This window comes from Marmota monax, unplaced genomic scaffold (genome assembly GCF_021218885.2).
Source record: "Marmota monax isolate L192 unplaced genomic scaffold, Marmota_monax_Labrador192_F-V1.1 WCK01_AAM20220418_F8-fsc00180, whole genome shotgun sequence".
Taxonomy (NCBI): Eukaryota; Metazoa; Chordata; class Mammalia; order Rodentia; family Sciuridae; genus Marmota; species Marmota monax.
In genome coordinates this window covers 3,099,527-3,124,893 of record NW_026693881.1, presented here as the reverse complement: position 1 = coordinate 3,124,893, position 25,367 = coordinate 3,099,527, and the positions used below count along the sequence as shown (strand labels likewise).

Sequence of the window (25,367 nt, the reverse complement as noted above, 5' to 3'; positions counted from 1 at the left end):
AAGCTGCCATAGGCTTGCAATGATTATGCACAATTCTCCTATTTTCTCATGTGATAGTTAATATTTATTGAGGAACTATTATATTAGGTGTGTTTCAAAGCATTGTTCATAAACTATCTCATGACATTCCTAGAACCATCCTGGGGAGAGAAAGTACTGCTGTCAATCCCATTTTATAGCAAGGAATTTAGGGCTTAGTGTTTAAGAAACTTCCAAGAACAGCAGGTGATAGATCTAGGCCCTCTGGCGCTAGAAACACATTCTTTGCTGTATGTAATGGCAGTTATTCTATTTGGATATATAAAGCATTTGCATTTCTTTCCTTCACATCTATCTTATAGAGTGCAAGAGGCCTAACATATTCAAATAGTCTTTGTCTTCTATTTTTCATTAAATTTGATTCATTAATTAATTTTGAGATGGAGTCTTGCTGTGTTGCCCAGAGTGGTCTCAGACTCCTGGGCTCAAATGATCCTCCTGCTTCAGCCTCCCGAGAAGCTGGGACTTCAGGTGTGGGCCTCCGTACTCGACTAGTCCCCGTCTAAACGTGGTTTGATTTTTGTACTTGGCAATAATGTAAAATGAGGCTCATTCAGGAGGAACCATACTTCATTTTTTGTTTTGTTCTTCTGTGCGAGCGCTGGTGTGGTATGAACCTCTGTCCAGATGCCATGGCTGCCAGTCAGCCACACACGTGATCACACACACAAATCAGGGTTTGCTCAGACGATATCGCCCAACTGTTGGCTAAATGTAAGTGCGTGTAGGCCAGGCTAAGCTCTGATTTTCAGTAGATTAGTGTATTAGTGCATTTTTGGCTTATGATATATTCAACTGATGGTGGGTTGATTGGGAAGAAATCCTATGGTAAGTCAAGGAGCAGCTGAAATTTGTTAAATCCTGACATTCAGGAAGAATATTCTCCTTCTATTCTTTCTTGTGTTGGAAAACCCCAGTAATATTTGTTCATGTATTGACCCTGTCTGCCTCTTCCCTTTGACAGACTCTGAAGATTTCAAACAGAACTTCCCTTACCTACCTTAGTGCTTAGTTTTGACTAAAACTCCAAGTGGATCAAAGAGTTCAATTTATAAGCTTAGTATTAATAAAAATTATAAGAGAAATAAATGGAAGACTTTTATAACCAGAAGAGAAGCTCAGTGGTAGAGTGCTTGCCTGTATCCTTAGAACTACATAAAAATAAATAATAAAAATAAAGGTATTGTGTCCATCTACAACTAAAAGCCGGGGTGGGGGGGCTTCTCTAAAATGTCAAATATTTTTAAACTTTTAATTCATATACAAAGTTAAAGTAAAAAATGTGACTATATTTTAATTTTAAAATATCTGATAAGAGATGCCAGAAGATGCAGGATAAGCTTGTGAATTTGTGAGCATCTGGGAGCCTACAATAGAAAGCTCCCCCTTCTCGGCCACGTCTGGGTTAACTGTACTGAAAGCTGAAGGATGGGATAGAACAAAGGTTCTTTTTAATGGAAGGAAAAATTGGTTGAATCATTTTTCCTGGTTAACTGGGAGCAGGAAAGAGGGAGAGGGAGAGGTAGTGGCAAAACTTGCTCGTGACTCACCACCCTGGCGATTCAGTCAGGACTCTGGATTCACATCCTTGGCAGATCTTTTAACAGTATCTTGGTTCTACCTCTGAACAATGAGGTCGGAGATGACAGCTCCTCTTGTTGACATATCAGGCCCTTGGAAAATACTCAGTGGGTGAACTTTGCTTAGCCATGAATCCCTGCAATAGGTCCAAAGTACATCTAGTGTATTGTAGTTGATGAATGAGGGTGAAAAGATAGGACTGTTTTTCCCATTTTAAAAAACCCCCAAGTGCACCCTGAAGAAGATGGTCCCTCCTGAATGAGCCTCACTTTCACATCATTGCCAAGTACAAAAATCAAACCACATTAAGACAGGGACGAGCCAGGTGCGGAGGCACACACCTGAAGTCCCAGCTTCTTGGGAGGCTGAAGCAGGAGGGTCATTTGAGCCCAGGAGTTTGAGACCAGTCTGGGCAATGCTTTGAAACACACCTGATATAAAGCAAGACCCCATCTCAAAATTAAATAATGACTCGAATTTAATGAAAAATAAAAGACAAAGACTATTTGAATATGTTAGGCCTCTTGCACTCTATAAGATATAAGGGTTATTATAGTTTTTACATGTGAAGGAAATACTCCAACATACTTGGACTGCAACAGTAAGTCTAAAGGAAGAACTACTTCATTATTACTCACCTTTAATTATTTCCTGTTTTATTATGCTAGATTATTTCTCAAAATGCTACTAGTACAGCATTATTATTATTATGATGTTATTTTTGTGTACTGGGAATTGAACCCAAGGCTTCATGCATGCCAGACACGTGCTGTACCATGGACCTACTTTCCCAGTCCTTTATTTACTTACTTTTGCGATGCCGGAGATCAAACCCAGGGCCTCAGCCGGGCCTGGTGGCGCACACCTTTAGTCCTAGCAGCTCAGGAGGATTGCAAGTTCAAAGCCAGCCTCAGCAACTTAGGTACTAAAACAACTTAGTAAGACCCTGCCTCAAAATAAAATTCAAAAAGTGCTGGGGATGTTGCTCAGTGGTTAAGGCTCATGGGTTTAATCCCTGTTACCAAAACAAAAACAACCCCCAAACCCTAGGGCCTCACGAATGCTAGGCAAGCACCCTACCAGTGAGCCGCATCCCCGTCCCTTATTTTTATTTTCCTTTGAGACAGGATCTTGTTAAGTTACCCAGGCTGGCCTTGAATTTATTATCCTCCTGCCTTAGCCTCCCAAGTAGCTGGGATTAAAGGCGTGTGCCTCCATGCCCAGTCAGCCTCGTTATAACTAAGGAAGCAATACTGGGGCTCAGTGGTGGAGCACTTGTTTAGCAAGTATGAGGGTTTGATTCTCAGCATCACATATAAATAAGTAAATAAAGGTCCATCAGCAACTAATAAAAATATTTTAAAAAAAAGAAACAAAGCTAAAATTTGTAAAAACTAAATTGGGTGAAGAGTCAATGTACCCAGCACTTCACCCATGCTAAGCACGTACTTTACCACTGAGCTACACCCAGGCTCCCAAAGTATGCATTAAAAAGTTTTGTCTTTTAATGATGGAAACTTTGAAGCACATATAGACGTATAGAGAATAATAAACAAACCCCATGGGCCCATCCCCTGTTTCAACAATTATCAACGTTTAATGTCTATCTTTTCTTTTTGTTTTTATTAAAACATCTTTATGGTGCATTATAATTGAACATGATCGGGATTCCTTGTTACGTATTCCTACAGGCACACAGTACAACAATGTAACTTGGCTAATTCTGTCCCCAGTATTTTCTCTCTCCTTTGTTCCCTCCTCCTCTGGTTCCCTTCCTCCATTCTGCTGGTCTCCCTTCATTTTTATGAGATCCCTCCTTTTCTACCCTTTTCCTACCTAGCTTCCACATATGACCCTTGACTTTCTGAGTGTTTGTGTATCTTTTTGTTAGGAGACGGGGCAGAGTATTACTAATGAATCAATGTCAGCAAAGTATGCAAGGCTGTATGAATTGGAGGAGAGAATTCCCTTTTAATTGTTTAAAAATTTGAATAACAATTTGAAAACCTATTTAAATAGTTTTAAATGATTCAGTTGCTAAAACTTGGCTAGCAAAGTATTGCTTAGTAGAAAGAGAATAAAACTTTGATCTAAGCATGTTATTGAGCACATTGCTTAAATGGTCTTGAGTCGCCTTAAAATCAGTTTTGAGCCGGATGCAGTGGCGCATCTCAGTGTCATGGGAGGCTGATGCAGGAGGATCACAAGTTCAAAGCCAGCCTCAGCAAATTTGGGAAGTCCTGAGCAACTTAGCAAGACCCTGCCTCAAACTAAAAATGAAAGGGGCTGAGAATGTGGCTCAGTGGTTAAGTGCTCCTGGGTTCAATACCTGCTACCAAAAAGAAGGAGGAGGAGGAGGAGGGGGAGGGGGAGGGGGAGGGAGAGGGGAAGGAGAGAGAGGGGGAGGGGGAGAAGGAGGGGGAGGGGGGAAGGAGAGGGAGAGGGGGAGGGGAGGAAACAAATCAGTTTTGGATGCAGGCAAGAGAAAAATCATAAATAAAATACTCCTTTTTATTGTTACCTGTCATTTCTACAGGGTTTGTTTAAACTTGTCTATCATATTCTTCACCCTCCATTATTTGATTGCTATGTAAATAGCAAATACTAGCTCATTTGTCCATGATGTAAATTCTTGAAAACAGTCTGTGAACTTGAACTGTCCTTGCCAATGTTACTGATTTTTTTTGAGCTTATCACCTGCGAAGTTCAGCTTCACTTCAACTTCACATCAGCCTGTGCAGGAAGGTTTTTTTCCCCCCCCCCGATTTCCCATTTTGTACAATGAACCTGAGATTCGGGGAGGGAAGTAAATTTGTCCATTGTCACATAACTTGTGTGACCTAGGACTTTGAAAATTGGATTTTGTTTTTGGAAAGATGGGTTTTGTACCCAGACTCACAGTCTGGGCAAAGCAACAGATTTGAACTGCAATGTCATTAATCTAATCACTTGTTCCTTTTCTTTTTAATAATAGGCTACTGAGTTCAACCAGTGGAAGAATGTCCTGTTTGTCATGCAGTTTCTTCTTTCCTGTTTTTTGGGGTAAGAAACCATAGATAAGAAGATGTATTGGTCAGTAGTCTCTTGACAAGTCAAATATTGTCTCTCCTGATCTGTCCAAGTCCCTTTGTCCAGGTTTGTCTACATTTCTCTAGAAAGTCCATTCTGCTCCCCATTTCCACAGGTTTTGCATTTGCAGATTCAACGAAAAGTGCATAGAAAATACTCAGAAAGAATTGAATCTATACTGAGCCTGACCAACTTTTAATTTTTGTCATTATTTTCTAGGCAATTCAGTTTAATAAGTATTCACATTGAGTTTCATTGTCTTAGGCATTATTAGTGACCTAGAGATATTTTAAAGTACAGAAGGATGGGCACAGGTTTTATAACAACGTTGCACCATTTTTCTTAAGGGACTTAGCATCTGTGGATATTGGTGTCCACAGGAGTCTTGGAACCAATGCCCTACGGATAGGAGGGATCCTGCAGCAAAGGGGTTGACCTTGATCCAGGACACTGAGAGCTCAGCCCAATAGGTCAGAAGCAAGCATGAAACTGTTTCGACTTTGAAAGTGATGCTAATATCACATTGTACTCCAAAATATGACATTGCCTATTGATTTTTGAAAGTTCATCTGAAAAAAAAGTCAGCTGACATCTGAGTTCAGTGCCAGGTTTTTGTCTTTGTCACCATGACCTTAGTTTCCCAAGATTCATTCCTAACATAAATATATAGCAATGACAACCTTTTCCCCTAGTGCTGTAGTTGCAGTACTCAGAGAAGTTTCTGAGGAGATATGTCCAGGCTGCAGGGTCATTCAATAATTAGGGTTTTGTTATTGAAATGTCTTTATCTGTTGAGAGCTCTTGTGCCCTTTTTGATCTTCTAAAAACTTGGAAAATTCCTTTGCATGAGTAGTAAAGTAAGTTATTAGTAAATAATTCAATTAGTGCAAAAGAATAAATAGGAAACATCAGCTCTACCCCTTATTTCCCTCTCTAGCACTGTAGTTTTCCTCTCGAGAGAAGTAAGCCGGGCCCCACTAGTACACAGGAACCCAAGTCTTAACCCATATTGAAAGGGTCTTTCAATTACTGTCTCAGGGATTACTCATCAAAAGATTTTTTCCTATGGAAAAAGATAAATATGCCCCTTTTCATTATGTGTAAATGGACTAAGACAATTCATGATTTCTTTGATCAGCATTTTAATTCTCAAACTTGACTGTAATTATCTCTAGTATAGTTGTATGAGAAGCGTTCATGTGTATCTTCCATTCATTAATTCTCTCTTTAACTGTGTCTAATTTAATGTTTATCCTGTTATTGAAATTTTTAAGTGTTTTATATTCTATTTATACAAGTGCCACAGATTTTTTTTCTTAACTTATCTATTCATTCATAACATTATTTCACTAGTGATCTTTGTGATTATATCTTTTATTTCTTGAAATGTTATACACATAGTTATTTTATATTCTGTGTTCGATGATTCCAATATCTGGAGTTCTGGGTTGGGTCTTCTCCTCCCCATTTTTTAATTGGTGCATTATTGTTGTACATACTGATGGGATTTGTTCTTACTTAGCTGTTCATGCACACACAACACAATATAACAATATAATTTGGCCAATATCATTCCCTAGCATTTCCCCCTCCCCCGCCACCTCCTGCCCCTTGGTCTCTTTCTTCTTTGATTATCATGAGGCCCATTCCCCATCTTTCTTTTTTTTTCCTCTTTAGCTTCTGCATATGAGAGAAAACATGACCCTTAACCTTCTGAGTTTGACTTATTTTGCTTAATATAATGGTCTCTAGTCCTACCCATGTTCCTGCAAATGACATAATTTTATTTTTCTTTATGGTTGAATAAAACTCCTTTGTGTATGTATACCATTCATCTACTGATGGACACCTAATCTGGATCCATAGTTCGGCTATTGTGAATTGTGGTGCTTTGAACGTGGTTATGCATGCCTTGCTATGTATGCTTACTTTAATTCTTCAGGATACATACTGAGGAGTGGTATAGCTGGCTCATATAGTGGTTCCATTCCTAACCTTCTGAGTAACCTCCATACCAATTTCCACAGTGGTTGTACTAATTTATAGTCTCACCAACAGTATAAAAGTGTTTCTCTTTCTTTATATATTCTCCAACATTTCTTATTATTTATATTTTTGATGACTGCTATTCTGACTGATATGAGATGAAATCTCAGTGCAGTTTTTAGATTTGCATTTCCCTAATTGCTAATGATGTTGAACACTTTTTCATATATTTGTTGGCCATTTGTATTTCTTATTTTGATAGGTGACTATTAAATTTGCCAATTTATTTGATTTTTTGGTGTAAATTTTCTTTATATATTCTAGATACTAATCTTCTGTCAGAAGAGTAGCTAGCAAAGATTTTCTCCCATTCTGAATGTTCTCTCTTCACAATTTTTAATGTTTCCTTTGCTGTACAGAAGCTTTTTAATTTGATGCCATCCCACTTATTAACTTGGCATTATTTCCTGAGTTTTAGGGGTCCTATTAAGAAATTTGTTGCCTGTGCCTATATGTTGGAATGTTGATCCTATATTTTATTCTGGGAGTTGCATAGTTTCTGATCTGATTTCTAGGTCTTTGATTCATTTTGAGCTGACTTTTCTGTAAGGTGAGAAATAATGGTCTAGTTTCATTCATCTCCATGGGAATAACCAGTTTTCCCAGTGCCATTTGTTAGAAAGGCTGTCTGTTCTCCAGTGTATGCTTTTGCCACCTTTGTCAAGGATCAGATGAATGTAGGTGTCTGGGTTTATCTCTTAACTTCTATTCTGCACCATTAGTCTCTGTTTTTAGACCAGTACCATGTAGTCTTTGTTACTGTAGCTCTGTAGTATAATTTCAAGTCAGGGATTGGGATGCCTCCAGCATTGCTTTTTTGGTTTAGAATGACTTTGGCTATTCTGGGTCTTTTATTCTTCCAAATGAGTTTTAGGACTATTTTTTTCTAGTTCTGTGAGGAATGTCATTGGTATTTTGATGGGAATTATATTGAATTTGCATATTGCCTGTGGTGATACGGCCATGTTAATAATATTAATTCTGCCTATCCACAAACACGGGAGGGCTTTCCGTCTTCCTGTGTCTTCTTCAATTTATTTTTTCTCTGTTTTATAGTTTTCATTGTAGAGGTCATTCACCTCCTTGGTTAGATTTACTCCTAGGTTTTGTTTGTTTGTTTGTTTGTTTGTTTGTTTGTTTTTGTTTTGAGACTATTGTGAATGGAATTGTTTTCCTGGTTTCTTTCTTTCTCAGCAGATTCATTGCTGGTATATAGGAAAGCTATTGATTTTTGTATGTTGATTTTGTAACCTGCTACTTTGCCAAAATTGTTTGTTATTTCTAGCAGTCTTTTGGTGTAGTTCTTTGGGTCTTCTAGGTATACTTTCCATTTTTAAATCTCTTTTATTCCCTTGTCTTGCCTAACTGCTGGGGCTAGAATTTCTAGCACTATGTTAAATAGGAGTGGTAACGGGGGACATCCTTGTCTTGACCTGATTTTAAAGGAAAAACTTTCAGTGTTCTCCCATTTACTAGGAGGTTTGCTGTGGGTTTTCTATATGTCGTCTTTATGATGTTATGCTAGGTTCCTTTTATCCCTAGTTTCTTCAGTGTTTTTATTATGAATGGGTTTCGAATTTTGTCAAAGGCCTTTTCTGCATCTGTTGAGATTACTAAGTGATTCTTGTCCTGAATTCTGTTAATGTGATGAGTTATATTTATTGATTTGTGTATATTAAACCATCCTTGCATCTATGGAATAAAACTGAGCCATGGTATATACTTTTAATATGTTGTTGAACTCAATTTGCTAACATATTATTAAGAATTTTTGCATCTAAGTCCCTCAGGGATATCGGTCTGTAGTTTTTCTTTCCTTGATGTGACCTTGTCTGGTTTTGTATGAGTGTGATACTGGCTTCACAGAATAAATACCTTCAGTTCTTGGGAAACTCAGTATGAGTTTTCCTCTTAGGTAACTGTCATTGTTGTTTGCTTTCCTGTGTTTGGCGACCTGCAATTGTGAGCATATTGCTTTATCTTAATCAGTCCTGTGTCCTGGAATTGGAAACTAGAGAAACTTTCCTACAGGGACAAGCTGATTTTGCTTCTTCTGGTAGCCAGGGGTTGCCTTGGACTCGCCTGAGTCCACTATGTTTGAGGGCCTGGCTCTGTGGCCCTCCCCACCTGGGTTTGGACCTGGTGTCGGGTCCCAGATGGAGCTATTCCACCATGGTCCCCACCTTAAGGTCCCCACCTTAAGGTCGTCATCTTGTTCCTACTGTCTGCTTTATAATGAGGTGACTCTTTCAAGACCGACAATATCTTAAAGAATGTGTCCTTTCCAGACATTGATTTTCGGTAGTGGGAAGGTCCTTAGGTACTTAGCCATTGCTGGAAGCATCAGTTGAGTTAAATATTTGTAGATTTCCCTGTTGTTGATGGAGAACATTTAACCTAGGGAGGAAAAAAAAAGCCACATTTGTGAGCCACCCTTTGTCAAGCCATCTCCCTCTCTGTGTTTTTCCTCTTTGATGAAAAAACAAAACAAAACAAACAGACAAACCAAAAAACCCAAGTCATACACATAAACTCAGCCCAGCTTCTTTCCCTGCTGAGGATTCAGTCTTTCTCATTTCATCATGAACGTGATAAGAATCTGCTTTTGTTGTCTGCCTGGCCCTTTACCATCCAATCACAGCATGTTAATCAGCTTTTCGTTGCTGGGACCAAATACCCAACAAGGACAACTTAGAGGAGGAGAAATGTATTTTGGTCTCCGAGGTTCAGTCCATGGGGGTGCATTGCTCTGGACCCAAGGTGAAGTAGAACATCATGGCGGAAGGTGGTGGAGGAGGACCTCTGCTCGGTTCATGGCATCAAGGAAGCTGGGTGGGGGGGAAGCTGACCCCTCCAGGCCATGCCCCTGTGACCTACCTCCTCCAGCCACACCTCACCTGCCTACAGTGACCACTCAGTCCAATCAGACTCGGGGGCTGATTAGGTTCCAGCTCTCACAATCCAATCATCTCACCTCTGAAAATCCTGCGCTAACTCGGGAGCTTTGGGGGACACCTCAGATCCAAACCCTAACACAGGGCATGAAAGCAGTCAAGAGGTAAACCCTCTGAAGTCAGCCACCTCGGTGGTAATATGGTGGCAGCCCCTGCTATGAGCTGTCAATCAAGGGCTTGTCCCTCAGGGGCTAGACTCTGTCTGTGCCTGAGACCATGCATTTCCTCCCCGTTTACTACAGGACTTCTTAGAAAACAAGTAGTCTCTGGTCAACTTATGATCAGTTGTCATTATCCATGAATGTCACGAAGGTAAAGGTATTGTGAATAAGTCAGGGAACATGATAAAATCAACAATTTAGCTTCCTCCCAACTCTAAGGATAAAAACTAAGGAGATGCCAGTTTTTGAAGTGGGTCTTAAGGGGGAGACTCAAATCCTGGTGCCATCCCACACTTAAGCACCTGAATTGTGGACTCAGATGACCTGGGTTTGAATTCTAGCTTTACCACTTATTATGAGCTGTGGGTTCTTGGGCAAGTTATATGACCTCTCCAAGCCTCAGTTGTCTTATCTTTAAAACAGGAACAATGAGCTAAAGTAACTGATTTATAGGAATGAAGTTATATGAATTGAGTGATTTAATAGTAAAGAGAACATGCTAAACACAGAGAATATGTGCAATAAGAAATGCTTTTTTTCTTTTTTCTTTTTTTGTACTGGGATTGAGCCGCAGGGGTGCTTAACCATTGAGACACATCCCCAGCCCTTTATATATTTTATTTAGAGAGAGGGTCTTCCTGAGTTGCTTAGGGCCTCACTAAGTTGCTAAAGCTGGCTTTGAGCTTGCAATCCTCCTGCCTCAGCCTCCTGAGCTAGATCATCTGTTCTTGGAGGCAGCCTGGTGTCCTCTTCAGCCAGGCAGATTTGGCTCTCCCTATATACAGCCCGTGGTTTCAAACGTTTTTCTTCTTTTATGTACACTTTACCTCTCATGGTTACCTTTTAACTCTGGAGGTGCTGTGGAAGGAAGCTTTGATTCTGGCCTGGCGGATTCTCAGAGGACACCCCCGTGGGCTGAGTACCTGCCTTTCCAAAGCCCTGGAAGCCATTGCAAGCTTTGACCACATCCTTGTGTTTGGGGACTGGCCCTGGGCATGGGCAGTCCTTTCTTTCCTGATGGATGCTCAGCGGGCATCTCAGGGTTAGTCACAGGCATGTCCAGTGTGGGACTCCCGAGAGCCGGGCTCAGTGTCTGGGTTCGTCTCACTGCTTTGAAGTTTGCATGTCAAACTTGCCTTCTTCAATAACCAAACCTCTGTTCTCAGTCGAAAATATAATTAAGAAATTATTACACTCTTTAAAAAAGTATTCTAAGAAGTTGCTGAAATGGTAGAAGGATGGATGTTTGATTTCCTTTCAATTTGTGGCAGGGGATTCAGTATTAGGAAACAGCACTCTATGTGATCAGGCAGAGGACTCAGTATTAGGAAACAGCACTCTATGTGATCAGGCAGAGGACTCAGTATTAGGAAACAGCACTCTATGTGATCAGGCAGGGGACTCAGTATTAGGAAACAGCACTCTATGTGATCAGGCAGAGGACTCAGTATTAGGAAACAGCACTCTGTGATCAGGTAGAGGACTCAGTATTAGGAAACAGCACTCTGTGATCAGGCAGAGGACTCAGTATTAGGAAACAGCACTCTGTGCCACCAGGGGTTTGTAAGTATAGCATATGGAGTTACCTGGAGTGAAGCTACTTCAGGAAGGTGAACTGGATTATAGGAGGCAAGATGTTTTAGTGCTAAGGTAAAATATAGAATGGGATTTAGGTCGACAGACTAGATGTTTGAGAAGCTAGCTCTGCAGGTCTTTTTAATCTTGCTGAGAAATTACAGCTTCCAGTTCATTTCTTCCAGTGGCTGGCACTGTCCCCTGGGTCCCAAGAGGATTATCCTAATTGGTTTCTGCCCCAGAGGCAGGCCCTTTGATTCTATTGAAGCAGTAATGGATTCCTTAATTGAAACCCCAAAGTATCAAATTTTGCCTATTCACAGCCCCCCAAATGCCCTATTTCTGTATTTTCAACTCATTCTTCTGAAGAGGTAGGAACAGGAGAAAGTTGGATCCTGCTGGTTTCCCTGTCAGGGGGCTAAGGGAACCCATCATGGGTGTGAATGTTTCCATCTCATGTCTGGGAAGATGTTAGTGGAAGGTTTGAGCTTCAGAAAGATGCTTCATGTGTACCCCATGACCTTGTGCATCTGGCATGTGACAAGGTCCTGGGTTGGATGCAGCTCTTCCCAGAGACGAGGAAGCAGGATTACTCGAAATTCTTTGAAATCTAGAATTAAAACAGAAAATGTGCCTTGGTCCTGGGTGGAAAAAACAGACTCACACTGAGCTCCTCCCACTGTTCCCTCACAACACAGGTCACGCCTGTGACCTCTTAGGGTGTGGGAGTGTCTCCTCACCAGCAAGTAAGCCATCGATTCTGCAGTGGACCCCAGCCGGTGTCCCCTGATTCACTTCAGTTCTGACAAGTTGAAGGCTGCGTCCCCAAGATCTCTCCCACTTCCGAACCAGCGGCAAGCCCAGGCCTTCCAACTGGCTAAAATTGGGGTTCTCACCACCCCCTCCTGGAGTTTGAGGAATTTACTAGAATGTCTCCCAGAATTCAGGGAAACTCTGCATACTGACCAGCTTATTTTAAAGGATGCAAATGAACAACTGGACAGACTAGATGGACACACAGGTGAGGTCTGGAAGGGCCCCCAGAGCAGGAGCTCCCACCCATCGCTGTGCAGCTGGGGTGTGGCCAGGTGGGCGAGTCTGTTCTTGGTCTCCTTCTGTGAGCCTCCATGAGCTCCGCTGTGCAGAAGCCCTGTGACTCCTGTCCTTTTGGATTCTTACCGTGACTTCATTTGTGGACATCGGGAACCCTATAGAAATGGGCCTGGGCAGAGGGCAGAATCCAGTGCTGATAGGGCAGCTAGGAAACCCAGCAAGGTGCAGGCTCCTCTTGGCCCCTGTGCAGCCCGCCTTCCTCCTGGACATGGGGCAGGGCCTTGGTGGCCATCTCCAGGACAAGAAAGTGTGGGGGAGATTAGATGGCCTGCCCTGGGAAGACAGAGTCTAGTGCCCGTGGCCAACGCTGAGGAGGGAGCTCTGCACCTGAAACCTGGGATGAAAATCATCCCAGGTTGGTAGGAGGCGTGTAGAAGTGATCTTTTATTATCTGAACATTTGCGTGGAATTTCTGGGTGTGCTGGTGCATGAAAGGTAACCAGTAACAGTAAGCCAGGTCATGTGAGTTGTTTGTGACTGGCGTGGTTGGGCCAGATTAACCTCGGGTAAATCAGTTATTTTTTAGGTCACTTTTAGAAGCAGGAAGAAGCCTTTGGGTTTCCACCTGGGCACCCTACTCCTGGGGGCCCCATAAGCCACAACACTCACCTGGCAGTTATTACCAGAAAAACTGTGCATAATAATGTGCCATTATTCTTCAAATGTACACAGATAATATTATGTTTTAAAGTTGAAAAAAATTAGAATTCAGCAGTGTTTTAAAATATCTTTGCATTTTGTTAGTCCAAAAATCAAAACTGCTGACACATGGAGGTTGATGTTTTTGATGTTACAAGTGGTGTAGTTTCTTTTGTGTGGAGTTAACAGAGGCTCTTTTAGTCCAAAGCCTTGGTCTTATCCAATGTGCCCTGCAGGTACTTACTTGTATATAGAAATAGTTTCTTTAAAAATAATTTCTATGTTCTACTTTGATCCTAGTGGTGTATAGCCTCCCTCTCTGGGGACATCTAGTGGCCATAATGTGAAATGCAGCCTGTCTGGCTGGAAGTCTTCTGTCACTAAGACAGCTGTCAGAGAGGGATCCCCTTCCTCTAGCCACCCACACTCCTGGTAGATGGGTACTGGGATCTTAGATCCCATCCACAGGTTCTGATTGCACGCCGAGTTGCTTTCATTAAGGTGCAGTTGGTCTCCTGTGTCGCATAATTAGAACCTTAGAATTGGGATTTTAAAGCCAAGATAAAAACAAGGGCATTCATGATTTTCCTTGGTTGAAGGCTGTGTTCAAGTTTCAGAAGGCTGCAGGAAGCAGCCAGCCCTGTCCTCTCTGGACTGGACATCTCTTATTTTTCTGGACTCTGAGACCCTCCAGGGCTGACGCTGTGGATTAACTTCTTCAAGGCCAAGGTGCATCCGCACTCGGTGACGCCACATTGACTTTTTAAATCTTTTCATTTTAGGCTTGAGTAGGATTATTGCAGTTTTCTAAACTAATGTTGAATTCACTAAATTGTAACAATTCTAAAACATAGGTTTTTCTGAATCTTCCAAGTTTATCGTCTAAATACACTGCTCGTAAAGTTAGTAATTTTTCTATAATGGTAAAGACATCAGCTTCCATTATTTGATTCGCGGTTTATTAACTCAAATTTAACTGATTTACATCTACTAGACATTTTACTGTGAATTCGTTCCATTCACAACTTAGTGAACCCAACCATTTTAAACGTTTTAAACTGCATTTACAATTGTGATCTGCTGGGTTTTTCCTGACTACCCCAACCCCTGGGGCTGGCTGTCAGAGCTAATAGGTTTCTTTATGCACTTAGGCAGCTCTTTGAAATCTAATAAAGCAAACTTGGAAAATGTGGCCAATCAGTTTTTCATTATTGTCCTGCTGGGGACAGAACCCAGGGACTGGGGTGTGCCGGGCAAGCAGCGCTCTTCCCAACGAGCTACATCCCCAGTCTGTCCGTCAGCTTTTAAAGCGAACATTCGAATGCTGTATACAGGTTTACTCAGACTCTTATTCCTTTCAAATTAAAACTGCAAGCCTCATATCAGTTACACATTTCAAATTAAAACCACAGAGGTCTCGAACTTGCCCACTTGTTCTAATTACCTAATATCCAGCGTACACATTCCTCTGAAGGTCACAGACTTCAGGTTTGTGGTTTATTCCTCCTGTAAATTTTGATGGGCTTTAGCTAGAATATTTTTCCCTCTACCATTCCTAGTAGAAAACACACTCAGGTCAAGCGGGGTTCTAGCACTGAAGGTCTGTGACGCTGATTCTGTTGGTGACCATCAGCAGGCTGAGCCCGGCACTTAGGACTGGCAGGAAGAGCTTTCCTTTCGCCTGGGGTTTATCTTCACAACCCCACGCATCTTATGCATTCCATGGACCTTTCCAATTTCACTTGGCCAATTTTCTTTGTTGGGTACCAAGTATTGAACTCAGGGGCACTTGACCACTGAGCCACATCCCCAGCCCTATTTTGTATTTTTTTTAGAGACAGGGTCTCACTGAGTTGCTTAGCGCCTCAAAGTTGCTGAGGCTGGCTTTGAACTCACAGTTCTTCTGTCTCAGCCTCCCGAGCCACTGGGATTACAGTCATGCACTACCACACCTGGCCACTCAGCCAGTTTCGATATTAATCCCTTCAACATTTGACCATGTGATGTGGGTGAGTGGAATTTTGCATCCCACTTAGGTCCTGGCTAATTTCCTTCAGTACTTGATAAGAATCAACTCACTTCTTTACCTCTGACTGGATTCCACCTTCTTTTTTTTTTTTTTTCCTGTGTATATGTTTTCCTGTCTGGCACTTAGTCACAATTCTGCAGTCATTTTACTGACAAGTAAGTGCCAGTACTTACTGGCAGTGGTAAGTGCTTGAATCAACTTTGGTAAGCGGGCACAGGAATACCATGGCAGGTGGAATCTGTTCACTCCAATTTTCTTTGCCTAAAGCCAGCACTCGCTCAGCTGCTTTTCTCTTCTGACACCCACATCCTCTATGTGGCTGCACACCTGAGAATCACCTGCGGAACTTTCCTATCACCTCAAGCCAGTGGAATGGGAGCCTCTGCTGGGCATTGAGGTGTGTGTGCAAAGAGCAGCAGGTGATTCTGAGTCCACCAGAGGGTCCACACCACTGGGGTAACGTAGCCACTAAGTGAAAGATTCGGGTGGTTTAAAAAAATCTCCTCTCCATGTTGTGGAAAGTCTATTGGAAAATGCGTGGAGAACATGAGAACAACACCAGGTGAGGAGGTGTGGCTGAGGCTCAGCTGGGGCATTTTCCTGGGATACGGATGTCTTTGGTGGAGGTGTCTTAGGGCGTGGGTTGTACGACCTTGGTACTTGTCCTTCCCTTCTCTGCCTGTGGCCCCCAGCATGCGCAGGCACAAGCTCAGCGGTTGCTTTCTTTGACTCAGGTTCCTCCTGATGTACTCCACGGTCCTGTGCAGCTATTACAACTCAGCCCTGACCACGGCGGTGGTTGGTGCCATCAAGGTGAGTGGAGGGGCCTTGCAGTGAACAGCTGTGGGGAGTGGGGTGGGGGTGGGGAGCCGGGCTAAGTCCAAACCATACATGGAAGCTGAGCTTGGTTTTGAGGGCTAGTGAGAAGGGCTTCTTGTGCCATTTGCATCTGGTCTGGGTGACCCTGTCTCACTCTCTCTAATCCCCTAATGCATCCAACAGAGGGAGGACTTGCTAATTTAGAAAGGAAAACAAATTATTAATTTTAAGTGAGCTACAGTGTAGTTTTCTGGAAGAACTGGCTACTAAGAACGGGACCCTGGGAAGGACGGTTTTCAGCCAGGTCTGTGCTCAGTTGTAGTTGTGGATCAGCCTGTGTGTGTGTGTGTGTGTGTGTGTGCATTTGAACACACTCGGGAATGAACAGGGCTGGAGTTTCTGAATTCTCTTCTGCAGGTTCTTGATTTTCTATTAACTCAACTTCCTGGAGTGAGGGGCAGTTGTTGGGAAGCTGTTGGCTTCCCAAGGCCTCCTACATACAGTGGACAGAGTGCTGCTTGGAATTTATTAGATGCCTCTACTCTGTTCAATTTTAGGTTCAATATGACTAAAATTCATCACTCAAAAGATGGGATCTGGCAAGCTGATACAATTCAACTCTTCAGACAGGGGCAGAGAATAATTCAGTTTTCTGTTATTATATCATATTTTACTTTATTTTTTGTATTTTTTTAGTTGTAGGTGGACACAATACCTTTATTTTATTTTATTTTTATGTGGTGCTGAGAATCGAACCCAGTGCCTCACGCGTGCCAGGCAGGTGCTCTATTTCTTTATAAAACCACCTGTGATGCTTTTTAATTCATTTATTGGATATTCATGAAAAATTACTCTCTTCAAAACTCTATGAAAAGTAGACTGCCTAGCTTCAGATTTTTCCTGTTCTATGTATCCCCCCACCCCATCCTTTGCTTGGAATGACAGATTCTCTCTCCTCTTGCAGAACGTGTCTGTCGCCTACATTGGAATGTTAGTTGGTGGAGACTACATTTTCTCCCTATTAAATTTTATAGGGTTAAATATTTGGTGAGTGATATTTTTAAATGAACTTATCTCAATAAAATCACATTTTTAAAGATTGAATGTAATAAGCAAAAGATCCAAGAGAGATGTTACATTTTAAGCCAGCAAGTATTACAATATTACAGTTTCTAGACTAGTTTTACTTGAATCATTCAGTTTCTCTCTGGTTTTTCTTTTTCCTTCTTCTCTCTCTCTCTCTCTCTCTGTCTCTCTCTTCTACTGATCAGACCCAGAACCTCCTTCAAGGCAGACAAATGCTCTGCCACTGAGCTATAGCCCCAGTTCCTCTATTTTTATGACTTAATCCCTTGTGTGGATTCACGGGGACATATGTCATAAAAATTCACCTGGCCAGGATCTGAATTTGATTCACGTATCTTCCTCAAAGAGACGTCCCCTAAAGTTACCTGTCTTCCTCCTGCCCAGTGGCTTCATGAACTTGTGCCTTCAACGTGTTGTACTTTAAAAGATGCTGTGAGAATTTACTAGCTGCCTTTTGAAAGGTATTTTGGGCCAGGCACGGGGGCTGTTGGCTTAGGATAATGGAACGCAGGGGAATGTAGTTTATTTATTAAAAAACCATTTATTTTGTTTCTGATGTTCTCTGTCAGATCAGACCCCAACCCCCCACTCCCTGCTACCAAAGATTTGTAAATAAGAGGAGAAAATCTCATCAAGGAATCCACAAACTCAAGGAAGCCCCCCCTCGCCCCCCAGATCTGAGTAAAGACCTCCGAATTAAGCTCACTCTATTTATAAGAGTGTCAGTGACCGCTGGTGCAGCACCATGGAATTCTCAGCTTTTTATTCTCACTGTTTCTCCTCCAGCATGGCAGGTGGCCTGAGGTACTCCTTCTTGACACTCAGCAGCCAGTTGAAACCTAAACAGCCCGTGGATGAAGAAAACACCCCCCCTGGATTTGAAGCCTTAGAGTCTGGGGCAGAATGCAGACTGGGGGCACAGGGAGGGCATTCCTAGCAGGGCAACGAAACCAGAAGTTTCCTACGGGGGACATTCACCCCGTGGTCAAAGAGCACCCACAGGAACGTCTGCAAAACGCAAAGACAGCTACCTCAACGCACTGCGCCTTGAGCCCCCCGGGGCTCCTGCACAGAACCTGAGCAACTGGCAGCGGGGCTGTTCAGACTGGCCAGTGAGACTTGTGCAGGGACACCAGCGCTCCCCAGCGGGGGTCGGCTGCCCTTCCCTGCCCTGGGCTCTTAGAGGGCGGGAGGGCGACACTCAGTGGTGACTTTTCTTACCAGCACCTTTGCCTTAATTTCAAGGGTCAGTGAGACCTTTTTTTTCTCTTAGTTTAAGCAAATCTACTTTAATAAAACTACCCAATGTTCTACCAGGAAAATTGTTAGCTTTGATTGAAGCTATGCTGGGGTCTTTTCCTTCTTATCAAAATAAAATAAAAAGCCATTTTCTATGTATGTGTCCTGCTGTGATATTATTGTAGACAGAAAACCGTCGGTTTCTCACCATGTAGAAGACTCTATCTTGAAAGGGACAATGGGGGCCTCCTTTTAGGATGCACATTTGGAAAAATGACAGAGTTACTCAGTGGGGAAACAGGCTCAGGGTCTGGTCTGTCAGCATGGAAGCGGCTTTTCTGCCTGCTTCTTCACATCCCCCTCCAGGTTTGTTCAAGGGACTTTGAAATTCGGACCAGGTGGGCTTTAAGCAAAGGGGTATCTCCTCCCAGGCTCCCCTACCACCCAGACAGCTGGAGTATGGGAAGGCACCTGAATGGATAGTGTCACCTTTACCCTCACCATCAGGAAACGGGCTGTCCCTATCGTAGTGATGCAGGTGTGGGGACAGGAGACTTTCTCCCTCCCTCTCTAAAGGTTTGTGTCGTTGCCCCAAATGATCTGGAAATACAGCAACAGGAGAAATGCATGCACACTTACTAATGCTCATGTGTGTGGCAGCCCCACAGGGCATGGACCTCAAGGGCCAGGTGGTTCCAGTTCAGTTCCCCCTCACGGGGAGAGGGAAGTGGAGTGTAGCAGTTGGAGGGTAGTAGACTCTTAGGGGAGGTGATCCAGCCAGTCCACTTCTGGGCCTTTGGCCATGAAAGCACTAAGGTATCGATGAGGTGTCCCTACAGCTGGGCTCACAGCAGTATTACAAGAGCCAAAACGTGGAAGCAAACCAAGTGTCCATCAACAGGCGAATGGCTGTGCAGAACGCAGTCTGCAGGTACGGTCCATTCCATCTTAAAGAGGAAGGGAATTCTGACAGGTGCTCCCCCATGGATGAACCTCGAGGATATTTCGCTAAGTGAGATAAGCTGTCTAAAGCAGTCAAATTCCCAGAGACACACCGTAGACAACCTGCTCTGGCAGGTTGCCAGAGCAGAGGGAAGGGAAGTGGGGAGTTGTTTGACAGGTGTAGGGTTTCCCTTGTGCAAAATGAAGAAGTTCTGGAAACTGGTGGCACAGCAACATAAATGTAACTAATACTAATTAATTTTGGGAGGGGGGAGGAGAAACTGACACTGAGCTGCTTTCCTTCATGTCTACACCACTTTGTTACTTATTTACCTTTTAAAAAATATTTTTAGTTGTAGTTGGACACAATAACTTTATTTATTTATTTTTATATGGTGCTGAGGATCGAACCCAGGCCTCGTGTGTTCTAGGTGAGTGCTCTACCACTGAGCCACAACCCCAGCTATTTATTTTTAATGTGCTGGGGATCGAACCCAGGGCCCCATAGGTGGGAGGCGAGTGCTCTCCCACATTGCTGCAGCCCTGGACTGACCCCTCTATACTCTCACCCGTGAGGCTCTGACTTCTTCACATCCTTGATAATGAGGTATTTTCTGTTTCATGTTTCGTCTTGTTGGGTTTTGGTTATGATGATCCTAAGAGGAAAGATGCCTGTTTTTGATTTGCAATTCCCTGATTCACCAGTGATGTGGAACTTTTTTTTTTCACATGTTTTCTGGCCACTGTGATCTTAAGAGAAATGTCGGTTCAAGTCCTGTGCTCATTTCTTAATCATGCTGTTTGGTTGCTGTTGAGTTGTAGGAGTCCTTTATTCTTTCTGTTTACTTTTAAAAGGTGTTTAGAGCATGACTTTGGGGCTTCCCAACTGTTGACATTACTGCCTTTTGTTTCATCAACAGAGACCAAAAATGTTGAGAAAAAACAAAGAAACGTCAACTTTTGCCTTATTGCGTGAGAGAGAGAGAGAGAGAGAGAGAGAGAGAGAGAGGGGGGAGGGGAGGGAGTATTTTACCTCTAATTTCTTTTAAAATATTTATTTTTTAGTTTTGGGTGGACACAATATCTTTATTTTACACTTATGTGGTGCTGAGGATTGAACCCAGTGCCTCATGCATGCCAGGCGAGCGCTCTACCACTGAGCCACAATCCCAGCCCTCTAATTTTTATTCTTGGAATTTTTTTCATATTGTTTTTACTGGTGCATTGCACTTGTTCATCGTGGTGGGATTTGCTGTGACACATTCATACCTGCTCCCATACAGCAACACGACTTGGCCCATGTCACTCCCAGTCTTTCCCCTTGGAAGGAGATGGTCTAGTGGCTTTGCCGCCTCCTTCCACATGTGGCCAGTAGGGGGCACCCTAAGAGCAGCACAGCAGCTCCGCAGCTGGGTTGAAAATCGAGATTTTTTTTTCCCCCTATATCTTAAAGAACCAGGTTTCCAAGAGGTGGGGTTGAAGGGAGCTTTTGAATTAAAGTTTGTTGGATGCTGAGAGGTGGTTCTAGAAGAGATCTGTGAGCCTCAGGAGGCTGAAGAAGAAATGTTGCCCAGTGACCTATGTCTCTGAAAAAAAATTTTTTTTCTTACCTAAAACATAAAAACAGCTCTTAGATGGGACAAAGAAAACTAATTTCCTTGATATTTTGTGTACTGCTGGCTATTGTATTGCTAATAACACCTTCTGTTGACTTGGACTTTCCTCTGCTGTTTTAATTTTTTTCTATGACTATATCTCAAGTTCAGGGCTCTGGAGCTTTTAGACAACCAAGGTCGCTGAAAAAACAGAAGAGTCATTTTAAATATATTTTCAGTACCTTACGGAAAATAGCAAAGGTAATTTTGTCAATAATTTCTAAGTCTTCAGTTGCGTATTTTGTTTTGAATTGTCATTTCCACTTTCACAGTCAGTTGTCTGGGCTGTGAGTCTTTGTGTCCCGTGGATGGACATGGGTATCTGCACATACATTCTGGGTGCTGGAACTTGCCAAGGGTCAGAAACTTACCTGATTGTCAGCTGCTGCTTTGTGGTAGCTTTTAGTAACCAGGGTGCCCAGGAGCTCAGAACCTCTATCTAAGTTCTCCTTCTGTTGTCAGATACTAAAGCATATAGAAAAGGAAAGCATTCAGCCAGGAAGCCCTGAGCCATTCCTGGAGGTTTTAAGGGTATGCTAGTCAGCTTTCCATTACTGTGACAAAACACCTGAGATAAACAGTTTACAAAGAGGAAGGGTTTATTTTGGCTCATGGTTTCATGGTTGCTTGGTTCTGTTGCCTTCTGGCCTGTGGCTGGGCAGAACATCATGGAGGAGAGTAGAGAGTGGAGCAAAGCTGCTCACCTCATGGTAGCTGGTGAGCAAAGAGACAGGAAGGGGCTAAAGGGGCCCAGTATCCCCTTCAAGGACACATCCCCAAGACCTAACTTCCTCCCCCTAGGCCCCACCTCCTAAAGGTTCCCCACCTCCCAGAGCACCACAGGCTGGTGACCAGGCTTTCAACCCATGGGCCTTTGGGCACACTTATCCAAACTATAGCAAAGGGTCAGGAAAGGCGGCCTCTGTGCACTCTGGCCCTCGCCTCCACCCAGTGAAAGTCTTTTGCCTCCCTTGAGGATTCTTCCACAACAGCAGCACCGTGAACTGGAGGCTCCCTGAGAACACAGACTCCCGGCTCACTCACCGAATTGGCATCTGCACCTGAGCCCAGGTGGTAGGAGGGTGCTCTGTCCCAAGCTGTTTGTCCAGACTGTACTTTAGCAGTAGAGGGTCTTAACTTGGGATTCCATGGGTAGAATTTAGTGGGGAAAGAACACATCTTGATTTTCCCCTCCTTTAACCAAAATGTAGCATTTCTTCTCATTTGAATGTAGCAACCCCATAGGAGTAATAGAAGTGCTTGTGACTTTATTACCAAATAGAATTCAAGACATTTTTATGTCAAGTTATAGTTTTATTTGTTTTTTAACAAACAAGCCATTTATACCCTCCTGGTAGTTATTAGACTCCCATTACTTTTTGTCATTTAACATGTTTATAAAGAAGCATATTTTTGCTTTTGGTGTGCACCTGTCACCCCAGTCACTTGAGAGGCTGAGACAGGGGGAACACAGATTTGAGACCAATGTGTCAACTTGGTAAGACCCTTTCTCAAAATAAAATTTGGGAAAGAAGGGAGCTTAGCTCAGTGGTCAAGTCCTTGCCTAGCATGCAGGAGGCCCTGGGTTTGATTCCCAGCCCCACAAGAAGCAAAACCAGCAACAACAAAAAACCCAGCATATTTTTAGTATGAGAACTTTAAGAAATATTGTGACAACTTTTGGGGGTAATTTGTTTCCTTTATAATTCTGTATACTTTATTTAATGAATTTTGAAAACATTATTCAAAGAAAGAAGCCATCAGTAAGCTACCATTGTGGTTACTGGCTGCCTTAGATGGATAAAGAAAATTCCAGATTAACATGTTGGGTCAGGGGTTAAGTGCCCCTGGGTTCAATCCTCAGTACCCCATCCCCCCCGAAAAAAAAAAAGCCTAGGGAAAGGTCGAATGGCAGTGTGAAGAGATCTTTACAGTGAAATACATAAATAAAGCTGGTGAAAACTAATTTTTTTATACCTTCATTTTATTTATTTTTATGTGGTGCTGAGGATCGAACCCAGGGCCTTGCATGTACCAGGTGAGTGCTCTACCGCTGAGCCACAACACCAGCCTGGTAAAGACTATTTTAAAAGGCACTTAAAGTTTCTTGAAATTGTAAGACCATAAGGCGAATGAAGAGACATTGATTCAAGAACACCAAATGAAACCTGGTAAGAACAGTCTGAATCTATGGCATTGAGACTTGACCAGTTCCCTGTCTCTCCAAAGGTCCTGCAGCTCAGTCCGGGGCATGTTCCACTCCAGGTGAGTGTGGCCGTGAAGAAAGGGCTTATTCTGTTCTTGGCTTCCAGTCAAGGGTCACCTTATCTGATTTGGAGGGTCAGGCCATCAGACTTTCTCATCTCCTCTAAATTTCTCATCTCCTTTACCAAGCCCTCACCCACATGGAGGAGAGGTCAGAGTTTGCCCAGGGGAAGAAGCAGTCTGTGCAGAACCTAATCTTGCTCCAGAATTTGTCTGACCTTTGACCTCAGTGTCTTGGACTATCATGCCTAATAGGGTTTCTATTTACCTGGGGACTTGGGTCACCTTGAATGGTCTAGAAATGTGATTTTGGATGGAGGGTGGTCATATCTGAGTCGGGGCTAACCACCAGCAATGCGGTTCAGGGAGGGGGTTCAGGTGATGTCTGGGGGTGCAGGATACTGAGGGCACCCACGTGGGCCTATATACTGAAGTCCCCAAAGCACCCTGCACATGGAGGCTCAGGGGGTCCCCAGGCTGGTATTCTCTAGGTACATTGTCACGTGGTGCTGGCTTCACATCTGGTCCTTACCCAGAGTCTGCCCTGAGCTTTTCTTCCCTTGGCTGATTTTAATCTGTGTCCTTTCTGTCAACTGTGTCCACAAATGCAGCAGCTCCCTGTGGGGTCTGTGAGTCTTCCTAGCAAAGGATCCAAACAGGCTGGTTTGGGGAGCTGCTCAGACTCACAGCTGGTATCAGAAGGGAGGGGGCTGCCTGGAGGGCTCCCCCGCCTCCGGTGTCTCAGTTCTCCACAACGCACACGAGAAGGGAGGAGTGGGGGACTTCAATTGAAACAGACATATAAAAACTCTTGAAAGCAACCATCTTCTCAATTAAGAGCAACAAGCTAAATCATAGGCCAACTAGTTTGCTGGGAAGAACCTGGAAAAGCTATAGCTAAGATGACATCTTCCAAAGCTGGCCTCAGAAATGACCCCCTCAGAACTTAACTGGACCTGATCAGGCTGGGGAGCCATTTGAGCCTCAGAGCACTGTCAAACCCAAGGGCACAGGCACTGCCAACCGGAGCCCAAGGGGATGGGACAACTTCAAATGAAAATCAGGGACACTGACAATCCAAGCCCCGTGAAACCCAGACACCGTGGGGTGAACATGTGCCTCCAGAGGACTCACCCTCAGAGGGACGACACCAAAGGAGAGCCAGACTGCATGTGCGCAGCCCAGGACCCAGCTAGGACATAAACCACAAGCGACAGAGGCGAGCCCCTGGGAGCAGGGAGGAGAACCCGGGTCCGGAGTTGCCATATTATCTAAGATGGCAATTTTTCAAAAAAAAATTACAAGACATTCAAAGAAACAGCGTGGGTCATAAAAGTGTGACATAAAAGGAGGCAACAGACCTAGTATTTGAGAAGGACCAGATATCATATTTAACAGACAAGACTTCAAAGTAGTCATTGTAAATAGGTTCAAAGGACCGAAGGACACAGGATTAAAGAAGTCAAATCAAGAGGAAGTATTAAAAAGAACCCAGAGGATATTCTGGAGTTGGAAAAGGCAGAACCAAAATCAAACACTTATTAGAGAGGCTCAACCGTAGATGTTAACTCCCAGAAGAGGGGATCAGGGAACTCCAAGAGAAATCAGTAATTACAATCCCAAGAACCAAGACAATGAAGAAAGATGAACAAAGAAAGCACAACCCGGAGAGGAAAAAAGAGAAACAGGCAGAATAAATTCCAAAGAAACATGGGCAGATACTTCTCAGACTGGATGAAGACGGTCTCAGCTCAGAAGCAAGATGGCAGCTAAGATCCTCTGACGATGGTTCCCCACAGACACACCAAGTTGGGCTTCTATTCATCCACCAAAACACCTTCACAAGAGCCAAGGAAATCAGGTGAGAGACCAAAGTGCCTGCTTATTTTTTTTTCTTTTCTATTACAAAACAAAATGACACATTGAAGAACGCAGGAAGGAAGAACTGCCATGTCATCCCTTCCCAAATTCCCAACAGACCAGAATGGAGGGAGCGCCCTCTCCCTTGGTAGGGACATACCGAATGAAGTCCAGGTCTCAAGGTTGAAACCTCGTTCCAGGCCCAGGATGATGAAACCCAGGGCTGGGCAAAGCCCACACCCCCTACCTCCAGGCCAATCAATACCTGTGGACCCAGTCACTGGAACTCGGCTAG

General features: G+C 43.3%; 1 protein-coding gene across 6 annotated transcripts in view; it reads left to right on the top strand.

The window, feature by feature from the left end:
* Slc35d2 (solute carrier family 35 member D2) overlaps nucleotides 1-18,505 on the top strand; it is a 49,453-nt gene extending 30,948 nt beyond the window's left edge. For all 6 annotated transcript variants that reach the window (XM_046462711.2, XM_046462709.2, XM_046462713.2 and 3 more), the window contains 4 exons: nucleotides 4,595-4,662; nucleotides 15,941-16,019; nucleotides 16,990-17,072; nucleotides 17,898-18,505. In XM_046462711.2, coding sequence (XP_046318667.1) covers nucleotides 4,595-4,662; nucleotides 15,941-16,019; nucleotides 16,990-17,072; nucleotides 17,898-18,048 — 381 coding nt within the window. In that variant the 3' untranslated portion in view covers nucleotides 18,049-18,505. The remainder of the gene's footprint in view (nucleotides 1-4,594; nucleotides 4,663-15,940; nucleotides 16,020-16,989; nucleotides 17,073-17,897) is intronic.
* Nucleotides 18,506-25,367: the final 6,862 nt, after the last annotated feature.